Here is a 22409-nt window from a genome sequence, read left to right on the forward strand (position 1 = left end):
CTTTATAACTTATACCTGTATCCTGCACTTGCTGCTATTGCACTGCTGGTTAGACCTAAACTGCATTTCGTTGCCTTGTACTTGTACATGTGTAATGACAATAAAGTTGAATCTAATCTAAAATCTAATCTTTAGGCTGAAAAATATGCAATTATATGCATGTTGAAAATAATGAAAACACTATATGGCTCTTAGAAATGTGATTAAGGTTTTAATGCAGTAAAAGTGAAAGCACACACGGGGGGGTTGGGTTCAAATTGTTTTATGTTCAATCCACTTAAAATGCCATAAGGAAACTAAAGTATGGTTAGTGTAGTGAAACTAATTTTGTATGGTGCAATGTCATTTTACATAACTAATATGAATCATTTAGTAGTAAATGATGTACAAAAGGTTAAAGATTTGTGCTTTTTTCCTGAGTATAAAAAACAAATGACTCACCTTGTACACGTAAAACAACAGATTTTTCACTGTTCCCTCCAGACATTTGAACAGTGCACGTCAGCTCCTTCCCATTGTCTTCTTTAGCAGCCAGAAAGGTTATATTGGAATAGGTGATTCGATTCAAACCTGAAAGTGTTTTTCTCCCCTCTGAGACCTGCATGTTCTCGTAGTTCCATGTGATGGTTGGATTCTCCTTCTGGCAGGAATGGTAGACGGTACAGTTGAAGATCTGTTCAACACCCTCAGTGACATCTGCTATTGCAGGCTCAATCGTTATTTTTTGATAAACACCTGAAAGTGAAATGACACCTTGTCAGTGTGGCTTTCAAACATTATAGCTAATAGTACACACAGCAGTTCATATTTGTGAACACTCACATTTGGCACTTTTGGTCGTTGTAGCTGTTGCCTTTATGCCACCGTAATACAATACTGAACACTCAATGGTTGAGCTTTCTGCCTTTACAACAGCTTTTCGTGTCAGAGTGATTTTCCACTGACCATCTTTAAAGGATTCATGCTTTATTTCATCAGATCCTTCAACACCGGTTAAAGTGATACTTGGTTTGCTGTGTGGACACGTGTGGAAAGCTGAACATATTACTGTGATATTATCACCCACCTTTTCACCTCCATTAATATCCATATTGGGCTTCTGTGGACTTTCTATTGACATAAAGATTTAAAAAAATCAATAATAATTAAATATACAGTGGCCCCAAAATATAATTTGAACACTTTAAAATAAGTGTTTTCAAATATTTTTTTTACTATAACATTATTTTGATAATGCAAAGGCGTGTAAAAATGAATATACATTTAGGGCAAAATTTTAATCAAACTAATTTTAAAACAACTTCAGAGAAGCAATTTATTAAGTAATTATATTATGTTATTAATGATACAATCTTTTACTGCAGTTGGACATTAACAGACATTAGAGTGAATGAATATTACTCCAAGAGTATTTACATACCATCAATAAGGATTGTGGAGGTGATATCATCATGTTTGTATTTGGTCCACGCAGTATTTTCAGGGTCAATCCTTGTGTATAATTTCTCATTATGGTGGGACTGTTCCAGGTTTCTGATCAGCAGACTACAATCTGAGTTTGAGTTTCCATATAAATCAGTTTTTCCTCTGAACTTCGTGATGACGTTATTTGCATTCAAAGAATCATAAACTAAAGGACGCCCACTAGAAGCCCACTGATACCACACAACTCTACTTGGGTTTTTGGGTGGGTTTGATTTGTAGCTGAAAGAACATGGAATCACCAGACAGGAACCTTTGAGGCCGTGAATGTCTTGTGGGATTTTCACTTCCCATCCTAAAGCATCAAACAGCAGAACACCTGTGGGATAAATGATGAAAAATATGAATGGCCTAGTGAATAAATAAAGTGAATAAATAAAAAAAACACAATAAATGCTAAAAGATTCATTAAAATAAACGATTTTCTGTAAGAGCTGCTATTATTCATAATAAAAGATATTGAACATCTACATTGAATACCAAATTTTGTAGTAGTGAAATAATGCTTCAGAATGTAGTATTTTGAATGGTGAACATACGGAGAGATCAAATATTGAGAGATCACACACATCAAGATGCTAACAAATTACTTACGCTGTACTCGTATAATGACAGAAGCTTCAGTGCTTCCTCCAGAAAACCTTGCATTGCAAGTCAATTTGTTTCCATGGTCTTTGTTTTTACCCACAAAGGTTATTTTGGAATAGGTGGCCCGATTTAAACCAGAAAGTGTTTTTCTCCCCTCTGAGATCTGCATGTCCCTGAAGTTCCATGTGATGGTTGGTTTCTCATTCTGACAGGAATGGTAGACGGTACAGGTGAAGATCTGCGGGACATGCTCAGTGACATCTCCAATTGCAGGCTCAATCATTATTTTTTGATGAACACCTGAAAGTTAAAAGAAATCTTGAAACAGGTTAATCTGCAACATTTACAGTGATCATGCAAATAATAAAGCAAAAAAACTGTCCATTTTTTTTTACACTCACATTTGGCACTTTTGTACATTGAAGATCTCGCTGTTCTGTCCCCATAATGTGTTACTGAACAATGAAAATTGAGGTTTTCTGTCTTTACAACACCTCTGCGCGTCAGAGAGGTTTTCCACAGGCCGTCTTTAATTTCTTCATCCTTTATTTTTTCATTTCCATCTATGCCACTCAGAGTGATCTTTGGTTCACTGTATGGACACGTATGAAAGGTCGAACATACTACTGTGATGTATTCACCCATCCTATCACCTCCATGAATTTCAATGCTGGGGTCCTCTGGATCTTCTGTAATTCACAAAAACATTCAAATTGGTATATCATTAGTATATCATCTCTTCCCGATTACCTGAACCCCATGAATAAATCTATGACCTCCTCTACCCCCTCACCACACAACAACCCAAACTGAGTGTGCCTCACACAGGTAAGTGGCCTTGACAAACTAGCTGTAGAAACACTCCTCACAAAAAAAAAAAAAAAAAAAAAAAAACATTCTCACTCAAGCAATTATTTCTCTGAGCACTACAAATTAATATATTGTTATAAAATTTATATAATTAGCACTTCCTGTGCATACTTCCTCTTCATTTTGATTTGCTAAATTTTACCTCAATGGACCATTTTCACATTTCAGGGATTCTCAAGAGTGGAATTCGTCAAGGTTGGGCAAACTTAGAGCGCAGCAAATTGGAGAGTACTTTTTTTTCACAATCCCATTTGCTGAAATAATAGAAGAAAAACTCTATGATGGTGTTATCAAGACTTCCAGAAATAGGAAAAAAATTGTGTGAGACTGATAATGGCAGCCAGAAGAGAAAACAATGTCAAATTTACTTTCTGGTCCACAGACTCCATATTACAAAGACCTTGCATAAGCGGTCATTTGTTTTTATGAACGTTCATATGTTTTTATAAAAAAAATCTAAATATTAAAAACTCAAGGATTTAAGATTATGATTGCCATTAAACGGGTCATAACAGTCTTGTGAAAAGGGTCCACTGTAAAGGCTGATTTATACTGCTGGGTCGAGTGATCGCCGTGACCCACAGCGCATGCGTTGCGCGTAGCTGTGCATTTATACTTCTGTGTGCTGTTTGTGTTGCTCTGCAATAACACAGAAACGCTAGCTGTGAGTTTGTTTATGTTCCTCTGTGTCATGTTCAATTCAATTCAATTCAATTCAATTCACCTTTATTTGTATAGCGCTTATACAATGTAGATTGTGTCAAAGCAGATTCACAAAAAGGGTCATAGTAAATAGGAACAGTGTAGTTCAGTTTGTAGTGTTTAAGTTCAGTTCAGCTCAGTTCAGTGTGGTTTTATAATCACTACTGAGAGTCCAAATACTGAAGAGCAAATCCAACGATGCGCAGCTCTATAGATCCCGAACCATACAAGCTAGTGGCGACAGCGATGTTTAGTGGTGACAGATGTTTCTTCATTGGTGTTTTGTTTTTTCTGAATGCTACTTTAATGTACAAGTAGCGCATTCAGAGATGGGAACAGGTGGATGTGCAACAACTTTAATCGTAAGGTAAACACAAAACAAACGTTTGTATCTAGAGCTCCTTCACGGGACTCGACACTTGTAAACAATCGCTCCATTGGTCTAGAGGCTCTCAGCACTGCTCACTGTCCTCACAGCTACCAAGCTGACCAATCACAATGCTTGCGCTACATGTTGTTACGCTGTTTAGTTACATTTTTTGAGAGGTGCGCGTCAGCCACGGCGAGGGCTACGTGACTACACGAAGGCAGCACCGGACCATATGCGTACGCTTGACGAAGAAGTATAAATCAGCCTTTAGTCCAGATCGGTTTTCAATGATGTATGACATCAGAATAACCACAAGAGAAGTTCATCAAACTAATGTAAAATGTACAGCACAATTAAATTTTTAGTCTACATTTTGAACATAAACCTTTTACTGTGAAAAGCTTATACTGTGTCTATTTTTAATTATGACATAACATTTTACTAGTTGAGCAATCGCAGATATTGTCCAGTTTACATACCATCAACAAAGATTGTAGAGGTGACATCATAAAATGCATAAGTGCTACTTCCAACATTTTCAGGGTCAATCCATGCGTATATTTTTTCTCCATGGTGAGAGTGATCTAGTTTATCAATCCGCAGACTGCAATCCTCATGTGGGTATATATATAAATATGTTTTTCCTCTGAACTTGTAAATGACATCATTTGGATACCATGAATCATAGACTAAAGGATAACCTCTAGAGACCCACTGATACCACACAATCCTACGTGGGTTTTCAGGTGGGTATAATGTGTAGCTGAAAGAACATGGAATCACCAGACAGGAACCGCGAAGACCATGAATGTCTCTTGGCATTCTCACATCCCATCCGAGAGCACCATAGAGTAGAACACCTGAGGAACAAAAGTTGGAAAACTTGTAACATGTAGATACAATGCAAAATTTCATTAGCTTTTTTCAACATTTTTCCTTACTTCAGGCAACAGAGATAAGCAAAGATCTATGTTAGACAACAAAAAGTCACTGCTGTTCTAAATCAAATAACTTTTATTGTCACATCATAAGCAGCACGTGTACTATGTTGAGTGAAAAGCTTAGGTGCTGGCTTCAGACAGTGCAAAATACAACTCATTCATTTTCTTTTCAGCTTAGTCCCTTAATTAATCTGGGGTCACCACAGCGGAATGAACCGCCAACTTATCCAGCATACGCTTTACACAGCGGATGCCTTTCCAGCTGCAACCAATCACGAGGAAGCATCATACACGGACAATTTAGCTCACCCAAACCGCATGTCTTTGGACTGTGGGGGAAACCAGAGCACCAGGAGGAAACCCACACAAACACGAGGAGAACATGCAAACTCCCTACAGAAAGGGCAACTGGCCCAGCCGAGGCTCGAACCAGCGACCTTCTTGCTGTGAGGTGACAGCGCTACCCACTGCGCCACTATGATGCCCCAAAATACAACAATATACTCCAAAAACAAAACAATATACTGTTGACAATAAATATGTGAAAGACAATACAATCGTATTCATTGGAACAAATGAATACAAGTATCTGTTAGACCTTGCCCATCGAAAATAAGTATACCTTCTGCCTGATGGCAAGAGGCAAAACTTTAAATAAAGTGGGTGGTTCTTATCTGCTAAAACGGACCTAGCCTTCTTTATGACTCTCTCCTCATACCCTTGTCCAATACTGTTAATATTTATGCCCAAGATCTTTTGAGATTGATGAACAATTTTTGAAAGTCTGTTTTTACTAGTCACCCTCAAAGTACCATACTAGTATACTACTGCAAAAGTTAAAAGAGACTCGATAAAAGAAGAATAAAATGTCCTAAGAAGAGGCCTATCCACATTAAATCCCTTCAACTTCCTAAAGTAGAACAGTCTTTGTTTTGCCTTTTTACAGATAAAATTAATCTTGGCCTCAAAATTCAGTTTATCATCCAAAATGGTGCCCAGATATTTATACTCACTCACTGTCTCAACAACAGTGCCGTTTATAGTAGTAGTAGTAGCATTAGAAATAGAATTGCGCCGAAAATCAATACGCTTCTCTTTAGTTTTTGAGATATTAAGTTGTAAATATGAGTCTTTGCACCAAGCAACAAAGTTGTCCAACACTGGGCCATGACCCTCCTCATGATCATGCAACAGACTAACAATGACAGATTCATCATACTTAATTATATACCTTGATTCAAATTTACTCTGGCAGTCATTAGTGTAAAGTACAAACAATAATGGTGATAAAACACTTCCCTGTGGAGAACCTGTTGAGCAATAAATTGAGTTAGACAGTGTGTTGTTAACTCGGGTTCTCTGAGGCCTCACTGTTAAAAAATTAACCAGCCAGCATACTGTGCCCTGGTCAATGCTTGGAAATTTTAAAAGCCTATCGGCCAAAATGTGAGGCTGCATACAGTTAAAAGCAGAAGAAAAATCTTCGAAGCACGAAGCATAATCCCACATGAGTTTTGTCACCCTCCAAGTGACCTGTCACAAAGTCCAGTAATGTTGTTGTGGCATCCTCAACCCCTTTGTGTGACTGATAAGCAAATTCAAGAGGGTCTATCATATTCCGAGTCATGAGCTGTAAGTTCCTCTTAACAATGCGCTCAAAACATTTCATCACCAAAGTCAAAGCCACCGGCCGATAATCGCTCAGAACCCTAAGTGATGGAATCTTGGCCACAGGAATTAGCATGGATTCTTTCCAAAGTAGGGGGACAGATTTAAGTGACAGGGACAGTTGAAAAATATAAGTGAATATACCACTCAAGAATGGAGCACAGTTTTTTAATAGGTGGCCACTAATGCAGTCAGGCTCCTGACTCTTCCGCAAACTTTTCTCTAAAGTTCTCTATATATCCATTTCATTAATCCGTATCAGGCTACCCACTGCATTAAATTTGAGTTTATTAAGTTCGCTGTTAAAATCCTGACCATCAAATCGGGAGTAAAACTAATTTAAATCCTCTGCCAGCATACGGTCAGTTTTATCTGGAAAAGACACCCCTTTTTTCTTGCTCTGCAGGCCCACCATTGTTTTAATTCCCCTTCAAGCATCCTGAGCATTGCCATTCAGTTGGTCCTGCACCTTATCCTTAAACTTCATCTTTTCTAACTTTATTTCTTTTTCACCAGTTTTTGTGTATGCTTCAACTGGTGATTGTCCCCCTGTTAATAAGTCTTTTATTTATTAAGAACAGTCTTACGGGATCTGTTGACCCAAGGCTTATTATTTGGATAAATTGTAATTGTCTTCCTAGGTATAATCATTTGCTCACAGAAAGTAATGTAATTTGATACTGTGAGAGTCAGTTCATCTAGATTAGTGCAGGAGGCTTTAAAAATGTCCCAGTTTGTGCTATTAAAACAACCATTGAGCTCATTAACAGCTTCCTGTGTCCAAACAGCAACCTCTTTGCGCTCAATTTTACCTCTCTTAAGAACCGACTGGTAGATCGGAGCTAAAAAACACAACTATGGTCAGATGAGCCGAGAGGTGCCATAGTGTGTGATTTATAGGCACTTTTTATAGAGCCAAAACATAAGTCCAAACTTTTACCGTATCTGGTTGGACAACTCACATACTGATAAAAGTGACTCAAATGTTTTTTGAGGTTGCAAGAATTAAAATCTCCAAGTCTAAAATTTGGAGCGTCTGGGTACATGCTTTGCAGACGATGAACAAGTTTGATAATTATATTTGTTGCCTCAGGCTTGTTGGTTTTCGGATGTATGTAGACCAATGTAATAAAAATTTGTGGAATTTCGCGGGGTAAATAAAATGGCCATAATGAGAATGATAAAAATTCAATATGCGGACTGCAGAGTGATTCACGGACTAACACAGTTTTACACCAGCGTGGGTTAACATAAAAACAAATGCCCCCATCTTGTGTTTTCCCAGTCAACTGGGCACTCCTGTCCAAATGTATAGGTAGGCCAAATCCATCAATCTCAAAGTCCTGTTGTCGATCCTGCTCTTTCAACCATGTTTCAGTCAGTGCTATCACACAAGAGTTCCTGTATTCTGGTATGAATTTCACATTTGCCTGCAATTCATCCACTTTATTCCTTAAGAATTGTACATTCCCAAGTACAATGGATGGAAGTGGTAAGTGGCATAAGCCCTCTTTGCGTAGTCTTTGCTGAATCCCTCCTTTGCGGCCCCGTTTCCTCAACCAAACTGCCACCTCCCGCTGCCCACCGGCTAGAGCAACAGATCCTCGCTGCTCTTCGCTCATGCGGCCTCCATGTCCTCGCCATCTTGTCCGCGTTGCTGTCCTCTGGACGGAACAATTGGTTATGCACCGGCGAATTTCCAACAGAATTCCAGCGGGCAATGACCCATATGCAGTACTGTTCAATTGCAAGAGAAAGTCGCGACCATACTGAAGCTTGCATGGCATGCTGTTCTGTTGACAACTCACCGCAGCTTCCAACACAATCATGCTCATAAGCACAGTGTTAAAAATGTCCATGGTAACGCCACTAAGTTATCGACTCTATCCGTCACCTCAATTTAAAAGACATTAAAATCACAATAAAACAAACATAGACCCGACACAAGACACGACATACTACTGTGTGTCGCCGCAACAAACAGCGCCAGCTTGAGAAGTAGGAAGTTTGAGAATGCCTCATGTTGTCATCAGAAGCTGCCTGGAACATCTCCCAGACAACATGATCAAATCAATCTTGAAGGATGAAATCCAATGGATCCGATCAGCTCTGAAACATCCTGATCGCTGGTTCCTGTTTCAGTTTCTGCAAGGCAAGTGCAGATTTGTAGGCAGGGAGGGATTTGTAGGTATCCCGGAGGGGAAAGTAGCAGTGGTCCAAAATATGATCCCCTCGCGTGTTTGTAGTGATATAGTGAAAGTATTTTGGAGTAATTTTCCTGAGATTGGCCCTGTAAAAATAAACGCTGCCTCCAGGTGTGCGGTTTCCTGCTCGCTTATGCTCCCATACAGTTCCCTGAGCACCTGCTCTGTGTTGGCTTGAGGGGGGATGTACACAGCCAAAAAATGATCTGTTTGCACCATTTGATTAATATCATCATATTCAATAATATTTAAATATTATTTATTATTAAAGCGAGCGCTCTTTCGCCCAGTCTCTTATACACATATACATGCGTCTAAATGTGCGTGTTTCATGCACAAACACACCTTTTAAATGGAGGACCAAGGAGGACACAGCAAAGAAATATCACTTGTTAAATTAAACTAGGCTAAGTTATTATTTTATGCAACACCAAAATTTAAAAGGGAAACATAAGAGCGATCTTTAGCAAAAAATAAATAAAACCTAGCCTATAAGGTTTTTTATGGAATATTTTAAAGTGACCAGTGGCTATGTTTTTCTTTACCTTATATTAAATTTTTGGCACATGTAGCCTGCTCGTGCGCTATTGGAAGGCAAAACTCCGCCTGTGCTTTCACTCCTCCCCTAAGCCCCAGCTGGCTTGCTTTGGCCGGCCGCTGGCCCAGAGGAAGCCCCGCTTTGGCCCGATTAGGCTCTGGAAGTGACTGTGGAAACGCGCACTGGCTTGCTGTGTGATATTGTGATAATGTGTGATATTGATTGCCTTTAATATTCCACTATTAGTATTTGTGGTTAACTTATTCTGTAAAATGTAGATATAAAAACAGGCCAAAAAGTACGAATTATATAAAAATGTTTACTGTATATATGCATGTGTGTTGGTTATATATTAATGGATTATAGAAATACCTTGAGATAATAAACAAGCCTCATTGTTGCTCAAATGGGGAAGAATGAGGCTGGCCAAAATTGTACTTTTTTGGTTGAAACTGAATTTAAGAATATAACTATTACAACTTAGAGTAGACTTAGATTCGATTTGAATCTCACAATCTCTCAATTTGATTTGCTCATTGATTTGATCAAGATTTGTGTATCAAAACCCTTCATCAACTATTGAACATCAACTATTGAACAGCCATTTTCATTTTTGTCTTAGGACACACACACACACACACACACACACACTAATTAATTAATTATTAGCCTCCATGAGAAATTTTAATTCTTTTAAATAAACTGTATTTAAATGATCTTAATTTATTAATTTTGTCTTTATAACTAATATTTTGTCTTTGCTGTGATGATAGTACAAAATATTTATGCGTTATTTTGCAAGATACTAGTATTCAGCTTGTATGGCTCGTTTCCACTGACTGGTACGGTATGGTACGGTTCGGTTTGGTACGGGTCACCTTATCAGGCTTGCGTTTCCACTAACAAGGGTACCCTTTTGGTGGGCGTGGTGTATGACAGAAAGTTTCAGGCGACGTCATTCTCGCTCGAGGAAATATCTACAATAAAGCTGTACGGGTAATGTGCTCCTTTTTTTCCAGCTTCTCCTTTGTTTCTTCACGCTTTCGGGTTTCAAAAGTACGTCAATAACCAAGTGCAGGTTATTATCATCAGCTCAAGAAGTTTGTTATTTCATATATAATGTTAGACGAGCGCGAGCGCTAGCAAGAAAGCGAAACCGCTCGCGCCTCAGACTGGCTCGTAAAAAACTATGGGGCACAGGGTAAATCTGCTCTTCTTCTTGGCTTTGTGGCTGTTCATCAAGACGACGAACAAGGTTTGTTTGAGCCCAGATCAATCATGGCTCGTTATTATATGCATTTATAATTCCGCTACAATCTCTCGCTGTGTATTTCAAACATGGCGGGTTTTTTCTTTTCATTCTGGCTTGTTGCGTAAGCGAATGACGTATCTCTGTAAACCAATAGCGTTCAGCTGCGCTTGTGGCTCCGCCTTTTGGTACCCTTTCTCGTGTTTGGTACCCTTTCGAAAGGGTGCCGAAAAAGTGGTACGGTACGGTTCGTTTCGGTACACTTTTTGACAGTGGAAACGGCCATAAAATCGTACCAAACCGAACCGTACCGTACCACTCAGTGGAAAGGGCCAAAAGTAGTCTGTCATCGGAATGCACATGCAGTCATGAATAATTAAGAAGCAGGGTCTTCTCATAGGATAAGTAATCTCTGCTATGAATAATAATGAGAAACCGACGCGTCATCACCCGATGCCATTATAGGACTGGTACCTTTGTAACCGGTGTGTACCAGAACGAATCTGCATATGAATTTCTGTGCCTAATTTCAGTGCCACTGATGCTGCGACAAGGACGTAAGAAGCATCAAGGGGTGCATCAAAGGCACACATAGGTACGCGTTGTCACACCATCTCTAAACATTTAATTTTAAACAACTTTAAGGAATACGGACAGGTGATGTCAGGCATTTGCTCTTGTTGCTTAGGGAACGGATGCACGCAACGCAAGCAGTACAGCGCATTCGGTGAGCGAGAGCGACTTCAGATCAACACGCATGATTGTGTTCATCAAATTTGCTTAAACTAAGCGTTCTAAAGCGTATTTCACAAGCAAGGATACAGCAACGTGAAGTAGATGCTTTACAAAAGTTGCGTGTAAGGGGGAAACACGTCAAACTTAATGACACAACTGAGGGCTCAAAGGCAGAGGAACGCACTGTCTCTGAAAAGCTTGTGACATTATCTGGCACTTTCAATGAGTACGTACATGGACACCAATGCTCTGATTTTAATAAGATTTAGACAATGCAGAGACCATTATTAATCAGAAATCTAGGGTACATAGTTTTACGTTAGGAAATGCAATTTTGAATTTACAAACAGTCGGCAAGTACCAAAGAACTGATGTAACACATTGATCAAATGTACTTATAGTCACGCTCATGTAAAAGTAATATTCAACTCATTTAGTTTTGCCTTAAATCATTTTTTAAGTATTTTGTGATTTATGTTAAAATGTGACCCCCCCACCCCCACTTTCTCTGGTCTATAACCACCTCTGACTATAACATGTAAAACATGTAAACACCTTGATCATATTATTGTCTTATTCAGATTAAGGCTAATCATTAGATTACTGATAACCATGTAAACATAGTCACAAGCCCCAACCCTAGAAAAAAGGAGTTCAGTATTTTGCTGACAGCCTTTCCATAGGTTAGTAGTAAGCTAATGTAATTTCATATTGCAAATCTTAAATTCATGCTAACCAGCAAATGATCAAAGAAAATATATTATTGCAATTTAAATATATAAAATATGAATTGATGTTTACTTTAACCTTTAATGATATTGTTCTATTAAAATTATTTTTTAAAAGATTTTGTCAAATAAAAGACTTTTCTAGAGTCATCCACCATAATTTTGTGGCTTAAAAGTATCGGTTCAGGCACCGGTACCATTTTAAAAGTATCGATTTAGCACCAGTATCGAAATAACCGCAAATGATACCCAACCCTAGTCTTCACTCCACTAGCAGACGCGCGCTACATTAACAATTTTGATCACACCCCAAAACTTATTTTAAACACGGAAGATGAAATTAGCTCCAAATTATCCAGTTTTCCAGAGAATTAAAGCTGACAGTTTCTAACATTGGCTCAACACACACAAATCTGTTAAAATCTATTAAAAAAAAGGACTCCAGGATGTCTTGAACCTTTAACTAGGCTGGTTCAGTTAATCAGGCAAACATTATACAACCGTGTTATGTTCTGTAGCGAATCGGAAAAATAAATCTCAAGAGGCTAATTTTGAACTAAAAATCTTTTTTTTTTCAAATATTGAAACTAAACTTTAAACTAAAAAAGATTCTTTCCAGAAGAGAAAATATAGTAGGAGATGGTGGGAATGACATTTTTACAGAAGGGCTAAGAAATGTATTAACTGTATATATTTTAGGGATGCAACTATGTATTTCATGGTTTATTAAAATTTTTGTACAGTGAGGGATAAGAGATGCAAAACTTAAAATTGACTATTATTTAATAGTATTATTAGCTTTTGTCTACATCAAGTTGAAACCAGTTTTAGATAAAATGCAGAGCACTTTTAAAAGGAATTTGAAAACGTGTTTTTACCCAGCCTTAGTAAATATCAAACTCTAGAAATTCAATATAGCCAGACTTTATAGTGTGTATATTTTATACTGAATTTTTATACTGTATATAAAGAATAAAAACACAATCCATACCTTGAAAAAGCAAATTAATCAGCAAAGGTCTCATGATGTCCCCAGGTTTTTTCTTAAACTAAAATACAACAACAAAAAACAAGTTATTTTACACTTTGAAAAATAAAATTTGACAATATGTTTTTTACAAGTGGCACTGAGGGGCCATGTAGCACACATCCAACGCCATCTTTTTCAAACACTATTATTAGAGTGGATATTGGGGGGCTAAAATATCCAAAAAAATCTATATTATATCAAATATAATATATCTTGATCTTTTTGTAACTCTCACCTTCTTAATGTGGTCTCATATGCAAGCTAACTGGATGAAAAATACAAAATGTACTGCAAAATGGAAGCTGCCAAAAAAATCTGTCCTTTAAGAGGAAGCGTGAAATAGACTCTCTTCCTAAACCAAACCTAGAAAAACCTAAAGAAAACCACATCCAAGTGTAATTTCCATTGCTTCACTTAAGTTTACAACCACAGCACCTGTTTATATGGTAAAAGAATGAACATTCTACTTGATAGGCATTAAGAGTGGTTTAATTAATTAGCTCAATTTGTTCTAAAACAACTTCAATTTCTTTGTTTTTGAGAAGTATCAGGCAAAATCACTGAAGACCTGAGGGTTAGAACAAATAATCAAGCCTTGCTCAGATAGAACGATGTTTTTGAAAAACAATTCTGATTAGCCTACAGGACATCTGTGATTTTATGTGCCAATATGGACAAGACTAACATCCACTGCAGCCATCTGTCAAATGTTCAGTATCGATTCTGTCCTCAAATTCAGCCGCGACAGAGAATGAGAAATACTGCCAACAGCTTCAGGAAAATGATATGCCAATGCAACTGGGGTCCGGTCTCCCATGACCCCTGCAGCTGCATGCTTGTTATAAACACATCCCTGCAGCCCATACTGGAAGCATCTGTCAAGAGTGACAGCATGTCTGGACTCTTGTTCTAAGGGCACCCCGGCCCATAGAGTGGCAAGGTCCATCCAGCAACTGAAAGTGCGGTGACACAGTGGGGTGATGGCCACCTGTGTCCTCATGCCCTATGGCCATCTGGGGACCTGATCGTGAAGCTAGTGCTAAAGTGGTGTCTTATGAACAAATTGAGCAGCTCGACAGTGACAGTGGCTACAGATGTCATATGCCCCAGGAGCCTCTGAACAAACTTAAGTGGGACTGTCTTCCTGTCAACTGTAACAGACAGCACAGCACCAGCCCAGTGCACTCTTTGGTAAGGTGCACTGTCATAAAGATCAAGTCCAGCTCCATCCAAAGAAAAGAGAAACTCCACCCGGGCGAGAGCTTGCTCCTGGTTGACCTGGGAAAAGAGGAGGCATTAGGGCACCTTCTGCAAGCTTTGTTAAACCCTGTGACCCTATGTGTGGCAACCGCATGCACACTAAAGAAACGGTATGCAGAGGGGGGAAAATGAGACAGTGAACAGATGCATTGGCAGATGAGTTCATGCATTAGCATTTTACCAGCATCCTACACAGATACCGGTTCAATCTGTGAATATAGGTTTGGTTAAAACCCACCGTTCTTTTGGGAACACTGAAGCACGTTTACAAAACCAGCTCTCCATCTCGCCTGGAGGAACCGGCTTGATTACATCCTTTGCCAGGAGGACAGCAATCTCCTCACACAAGACAGCAGTGGATGTGGCGTTGACTGCTTAGAAATGCACACCCATAAGCTCGGGAGGCTGTATGGCAAATTAAATCGCAAAGTCAAGTCTAACCATCCACAAGAGCCACTTCGATAGGCTGGGCCGCGCTAACCAGGCTGACAGAGCCCGAACGAGCGACATTACCAGATTAATCGCTGACAGACCCACCGTGGAAAAGCTTCCAGATGAGGAATACTCACATTGGGAAGTGAAAATAAGAGATTGGGTCTTATCTTTATTCCAGGATCCCGCAAAGAGGCTGGAGGTGTGAGAAAGAAGCAAATCTTGAAACTGCAAAGAACATAGATGGGCCCAGTGAGTATTCCAAGCCATCCGGAAAATGACCCGCCCCAATGCACTTGGCTGTTCTTTCACTACTGAGGACTCCTGGGTAAAATCCCAGACGGTGTCACTGAATAGGCTTGCCTGGGATATGAGTGCGCCAAGAAAGCAAGCTTTGTCAGCGTGGTGCACATCTAACAGGGTAAGCCAGAGGTGGCAGATCATGGACCACTCTGTGGCCATCATCTTTCCCCAGGGCATGGGCGGCCAACTTGGTGGTCAAAAAATGAATGCTTCTTTTCACCTAACTTCAGGTCAGTAAAGTTGCCAAGATATAGATTCGACTTTTCCAGATCAATAACTCTGGAGCACAAAGTTTTTCCTACGTAAATGATGCCCCTTTCTCATTTTTAGTTATGTATAAATGAGCTCTGATAGGGGTTGCCAGGTCTAAGAAAATTGTCTATCCCAGTGACAGCTCAAGCCTCTAACAAAAAGAATTAAATACATTTTTGAAAAGTATATAGAGAGAGTAAATCACCCTTAAAAAATGAACTTTATATACAGTATGTAATTTACTAAATATCTTCGTGGAAAACTATATATATGAGAAATGTACTTAATGTTGTAATGATTATTCTAATGAAATCCCTAATTCTGACCATTTTCCACTATTGTCAATATACCTGTGCAATATAAGACTGATTTTGTGGTGCAGGGTCACATATCTTTGATATTTTGTGCTACACATAGGCCCACTTCTACAGAATATGTTCTAAACACCACCTAAAGCAGCATCACCTGCACAGTCGATGCAGTTGTAAACATTTACACTTCTACATTCTGTATGTGTTGTTCTTCACTTATGCGTAAGAAACACAAGTAGGCAGTGGGATTCCTGAGCGTGTGATATTACTGTGAGTCTAACTCGCACTAATACAGGGAAGAAACAAAATTAAATGTGAACTAAATAAGCATGTGAACAGCTCAGAGCATGATCTCTAAAATATGGTAATCGTGAAGCAATATGAACACAGTAATTATGAGATACATGCAGACACAGATTCACAAGCAGGTATAGGACAGAATGCATTGATTGGATAAAGATTTATAGTCCAGCATGAGTCTTCCTGAAATATATGGCCATTTGATATTCAGTAGTATATTGTTCATATTTTAAATCAGTGGTTCCATAACTTATTTAATACCTATACATAGCTAGGGTCAAGAGAATATCATAATTGTCCAAATTCCATTCTCAGCAATGCATCTAATCAAAAGTTGAGTTCTGATAGAATTACAGAATTAAATTTACAAAATGTCACACTAGAACATGATCTTAACTTAATATTCTAATGATTTTTGCATAACATAAAAATCATTTTGACCCATACAATGTATTATTGGCTATTCACAAGTTTTATGATTCAGGGTTACATGTTTGTATTTGTTGCAGACTAAAAGCTGATTCCAGATTTTAAAAGAAAGTCATTTGCATGGACTTATTGAAGATGATGACCTTCAAAAAAACTGAAGAGGTAGAATTAAACCCAAAATTAAAAGGAGGAACTGAAAAATGCAAATGATTATGCCATATTATTTTCCATTTCTACAGATTAATGTCAGATAAACACCGACCAAAAAACTGCACTAATGAACAACAATGTATTCAAACACAAGCTGCTGAAACTCTATTTAAAAGTGAATGTGGGAGCTTAAGATTCTGATTATAGACATAGTACTGCGCTGTAAACAATTGCAAATAGATAAGCAGCACATTATACATTCTTTGTAGAACAGTTGTAAAAAGGTGGGTTCTCCAAAGACCTGTTTAGTATTTAATATAGTAGCTTCTGTCAGTTGCACTTGTCAAACATACTGAAGTCATTTTTGCAATAGTATACGGATGCAGACCTGGATATGTAAGCTGAGACCGCCTATTTCAGAGATGCAATGTCAGACACAATGCACTCTGTGGAGCTAGTGATGTCACTGTGAGGGGTAGGGTTAAGTGCATTAATAGCATTGCATGCAGCTCAGCTAACAACTGCACCCGGTCTGCATCCAGACCCCTCACCATTTTTGTCTTATAACAATCTAGAGGCATGCAGATGACATGATAATAAACATTAAACATTTCTTGCTAATAAAAAAACAATTTGCAATATGTAACAAACAACATATTTTATCCAAAATACATGCATTGTCACTCCCCCAAAACATGTTAACCAGAACAACTAAATTTTAGTAATTGGCACTCCATATATCAGCAGATACTCACTTGCAGATACACTTTGAAAGTTTATTAGAGCTCATTTATGCATGTAACATAAAATGAACTTCATAAATGTAGCTGGCATGTTAATCTGATTGGATATAGGGCAGAAACATACTAAAACATGCCTATTTTTAGGTTATTTTGAAGTATAATGAAGCCCTTTTATGCATGTAGGAAAATGTACTGTAAGTTCATAAATGTTGCTGAAACATTAACAACTTGATTTTCTATTAGACATATATGGTAGTAATATATTAAAGCAATTGGGATATAAGACAATAATTACTGTGATTACTGAAGCCGTATGTTACTTTGAGCACAAGCATAATTTTTAAACAAGAAACCGGTTTTAAAACAAAAGGTATTTCATTTGTCTATTGAATGAGTGAATTTTTGGATGGAATAATTACGGAATAACGGCAAATAAGGATATGGAATATCAATAATATGGAATTGACATACATTAGAGAAAATGTAAGGATTGTGATGAGGAAATCTATTGTTTTAGGAGGGTTATTATAGAGTTAATTATAGAATAAAATATTATAATAAAAAAATAACTAAATATTAATGGTGAATGGTACTTGAACAACTGCTCCGAGCGGGCTTCAAACTGTGTTCAAACACTATAATTCTGTTGCACTCATCTTGAAAAAAACTCATCTTGGCTGCAGCCATATCACCTTGCAGCCCAAGACCGGTTACTCACTGAAGCTAAGCAGGGCTGAGCCTGGTCAGTACCTGGATGGGAGACAACATAGGAAAGGTAGGTTGTTGTTGGAAGTGTGTTAGTGAGACCAGCAGGAGGCACTCAACCTGTGGTCTGTGTTAGTCCTTATACCCCAGTAAAAGTGAAGGGGACACTGTACTGTCAGTGAGCGCCATCTTTTGGATGAGACGTTAAACTGAGGTTCTGACTCTCTGTGGTCATTAAAAATCCCATGGCACTTCTCGTTAAGAGTGGGGTGTAACCCCGGTGTTCTGGCCAAAGTCCCTCAGATCATGGCTTCCCAATCATCCCCATCCACTGAATTGGCTCTATTACTGTCTCTCCACACCAATAGCTGGTGTGTGGCGAGTGCACTGTGCCATTGTCTTGTGGCTGCCGTCGCATCATCCAAGTGGATGCTGCACACTGGTGGTGGTGCGGAGAGACCCCCCTCATGATTCTGAAGTGCTTTGGGTGTATCGCCATACACAATAAATGCGCTATATAAATACACATTACATTACAAAATAAGGTGTAAATGGTTGTGAATGGAGTGACAATTACCTGCACAACACTTTTACAGTTTGGAGGTGAATAAAAAGACTGCACGACAACTAGGGCTGCACGACATTGCAATATTTTGTCTGTCTGTCTGTCTGTCTGTCTGTCTGTCTGTCTGTCTGTCTGTCTGTCTGTCTGTCTGTCTGTCTGTCTGTCTGTCTGTCTGTCTGTCTGTCTGTCTGTCTGTCTGTCTGTCTGTCTGTCTGTCTGTCTGTCTATCTATCTATCTATCTATCTATCTATCTATCTATCTATCTATCTATCTATCTATCTATCTATCTATCTATCTATCTATCTATCTATCTATCTATCTATCTATCTATCTATCTATCTATCTATCTATCTATCTATCTATCTATCTATCTATCTATCTATCTATCTATATATATATGTGTGTGTGTATATATATATATATATATATATATATATATATATATATATATATATATATATATATATACATATATATATATATATATATATATATATATATAAAACGATATGAGAACAATTTATCCAAATGTTTTGAATATTTCTATTTGGAAAGAGATCATTAGTTTAGATTGGTTGGGTTGGTTGGTTTTGTAAGGGTGTGAATCATGGATAAAAATAATAAACAAATTGCAAGCAAAAAATGATTACAATAGAACAATCAAAAAAGTCTAATAAACTCTGCTTTATAGTTTTCCGCAGTCAAACAGAATTCAGGTACAGAAATTGAAAAATGAAACGTAAAATAACACTGTATAATCTTTATTGTATTAATTCAGTAAAATTGTTCTTCATTAAATTTACAAAAGTACGTTTTTGTGCCTGAATGCTTTAAACTCTCTTGAAATGCCTTGAAAACACATGCAAATCATAAAGTTTCACTCTGTTATGGTTATACTTTGCAGGGAGTCCACAAATCTCATGTAGTAGTGAAAATGTGCTCATTTTTTTGTGCAGCGAGTCATCTATGGTGAACAAATAACGTTACTTGAAAGCAGAAACAAAGAAAAAAAAAAGCATGCACATTGTATCTTAGCCTGTTCTTGTGATATAATTTGTGGATTCTAAAGCAGACAATGCATGAAGTTTAGTAAGCATTATTTTGTAGACATGTTAAATATAAGATTAAATAACAATTGCGTACATTTAATGGAATTACAAAAGATTATGTTGTGTTAAAAGGATAGTTCTTTCAAAAACTGCAATTCTATCATCATAGTCCACCTATTTCAAACCTGTTATCTTTGTCAAATAAAAAAGAAGGTATTTTGAAGTATGTTGTCTGCAAGTTACCATTGACGTCCATACCATTTTTTTTCTTCTTACTATGTAAGTCAGTGGCTATCAGTGTCCAACATTCTTCAAAGTATTTTATTTTTTTGTTAAACTGAAAAAGAAACTCAAAAACACGAAAGAATAAGCACATGGTGATTTTTTTTGTGTGTGAACTATCAACATATTTTATTTTTAAAATTAAAAATAAATAAGAAAAGTGTCCTTTTTTCCACTTAAGCCCCTCAAAATGTCTCTGCAAGTCCCTGATTTGCATATAGATTAGTGCTATCAGCATCATAATTGTAATACTAACCGAAACAGATTAGTTAATGGCATCTGGAAAACTGGTTATGGTACTATAGTAATGTAAAAAAGTAAAAGTAAAAAAAAAAAAACATTGAAAGAGTCATTGAGGGAATTTATGAAAAGTCAATTTATGGTAATTCAGTTTAAATTAAGTTGCCCAGGTAACAGATTTTTACTGTAGCATTTTACAGATAAAATCAGCCGTTTTTACAGTGTGTATTCAATTGTGCAGTATTCAGCATTATAGTGTTAATAACTATTCATTTTAATTTTAAATAACACACATACCATCAATGGCTGACCATTTACATACTGTATATCCAATTTATTACTATAAGATGTTTTGTTTTATTACGACTTAGATGTTTTGCAAAAAAAAAAAAAAAAAAAAAAAATTCTAATAAGCGCATTCTGTTAAAGTATGTTTTGAGAAAAACACTGACTTCAGTTACATCTTATAAATAATCTTTATAGATTTTGATCATAACCTACAGTTTGATCAATTTCACGCACAAAGGAGGGAAGAAAACAGATTGTATACCTTGTAAAAGCAATTGAAGAAGCAGAGGTCCCATCACATTCCTGGGGTTAGCCTATAGAAGAACAAAAACAGCTGTAGTTTTATGTGCACAAAAAATCAAGGCAAGAAAAATTCATCTTAACATAACCACAAAATGTCAATGACCATTTTTCATAAGTTTTAATTTAGGTAGTATTAAACACTAATCAAGACAAGAAATTGATCTAAAATACGTTTTCCATCATAAATAAAATAAAATGTGACACTTTAATTCTTACCTTCTTTACAGCAGTGTCTTTCTATTCGCATAAACTGGGGTTTGGATAAAGGCGGTCTAAACTATGTTCTGCAAAATGTGATAAACCCTATTAGAGGAGGTGTGATCACTCCTTGTTATTATTAAAACATTGTCACATGCAGTGTAACATAGAGAGAGCAAGGGGGTTTTATGTTCTTCCAAATAAGGCTTTTTATATTGTGCTGCCAAGTGACTACAATAGTCTTGCATATATATGGTACAAACTATGAAATCGTGAATAGTACAGGAGAAATATTTAAAAAAATGTATGTCACTAGCAATAAAACATTAATTCCTACATATATCCCCCTTAAGTTTACAGAATACATACAGAAAACATTTCATGAACTAGATATAAAACTAGACCTAGATATTAAATATAATTTAATAACTCCTATTATATTGAAACAAGTGAAATGTGAGTAACTAGAGAGTACATTTTAATCTTTGAGTAAACTGTCCCTTTAAGGCCTGTGACTGTGTGAGCATTTCAATATTTCAGAGTTCAAAACATCCGGCCACAAGACATTTTTTGTAACTTTAATAAAGATTAAATAATATAAGATGAAGACTATGCAGTGTTGATTATTTAATATCTGTACCTGAATAGTGAATACCTGGAAACTATGATTCTAAAATATGATTTTATCTTTACTATATTTTATTTATCTATGCTTGTAATTTATTTGTCCTAGATTATTCACTCCTCTACAAAATCCCCCTAATCAATCCAAATAAACCTGTCAAATCATCTGGTGAAATTGCATTCATATCACAATAGATATCACAGAAATACAAAATATCGTAATGTCAGATTTCTCCAATAATGCGCAGCCCTAATTCAAGTATACAGACATTTGTTAAACTAATTTCCATGATTTTTCCAAAACTTTGTGAGTTTTTCTATTTTACCAAAACTTTTCCAGGCCTGAAAAATGCCATGTCAAAATTCCATGACTTTTCCAGGTTTTCTATGACCGTATGAACCCTGTATAGATAAAATTTTCAGTAATTTTTTTTTCAATAAATAGACACAGATTTCAAATGATATCTGGGAATGTATTGACTTTCACTTTATTAAACATTTAGGATACATGGTGCATTTGTTTTTACATCTAATCATGCATCGGTTTGGAAAAAACAAAGCAATAGTCTATAAAAAGTCATTTAAAAGCAGATCACAGGTCAGAAGTTAGTACACCCAAACTAATATATTGGGGGAAATATAAATGCAATATTGATATACAGGAAAAGTTAAAAGCAAGATTAAAAATATAAAAGTTAGTAGACATTTTTTTAGTAAGTCATTTTTGCAAGAATTTCTGAAAGTAAGAGAGAGAGAGAGAGAGAGAGAGAGAGAGAGAGAGAGAGAGAGAGAGAGAGAGAGAGAGAGAGAGAGAGAGAGAGAGAGAGAGAGAGAGAGAGAGATTTTTTTAAAATAATTTTTTACTACTA

At 37.0% G+C, this 22409-nt stretch overlaps 1 protein-coding gene across 1 annotated transcript; it reads right to left on the minus strand.

Annotated features, from left to right (window-relative positions):
- Positions 1 to 251: 251 nt before the first annotated feature.
- On the minus strand, positions 252 to 20708 carry LOC130241319 (uncharacterized). The gene is made up of 8 exons (XM_056473026.1): positions 20678 to 20708; positions 13067 to 13124; positions 4492 to 4872; positions 2472 to 2759; positions 2077 to 2370; positions 1421 to 1801; positions 823 to 1110; positions 252 to 735 (listed from the first exon to the last, which is right to left on the minus strand). The coding sequence occupies exons 2-8, from the start codon at positions 13098 to 13100 to the stop codon at positions 395 to 397; spliced, it is 2007 nt and encodes a 668-aa protein (XP_056329001.1). The 5' UTR covers positions 13101 to 13124; positions 20678 to 20708; the 3' UTR covers positions 252 to 394.
- Between the last annotated feature and the right edge of the window lie 1701 nt (positions 20709 to 22409).

This window comes from Danio aesculapii, chromosome 15 (assembly GCF_903798145.1).
Source record: "Danio aesculapii chromosome 15, fDanAes4.1, whole genome shotgun sequence".
Taxonomy (NCBI): domain Eukaryota; kingdom Metazoa; phylum Chordata; class Actinopteri; order Cypriniformes; family Danionidae; genus Danio; species Danio aesculapii.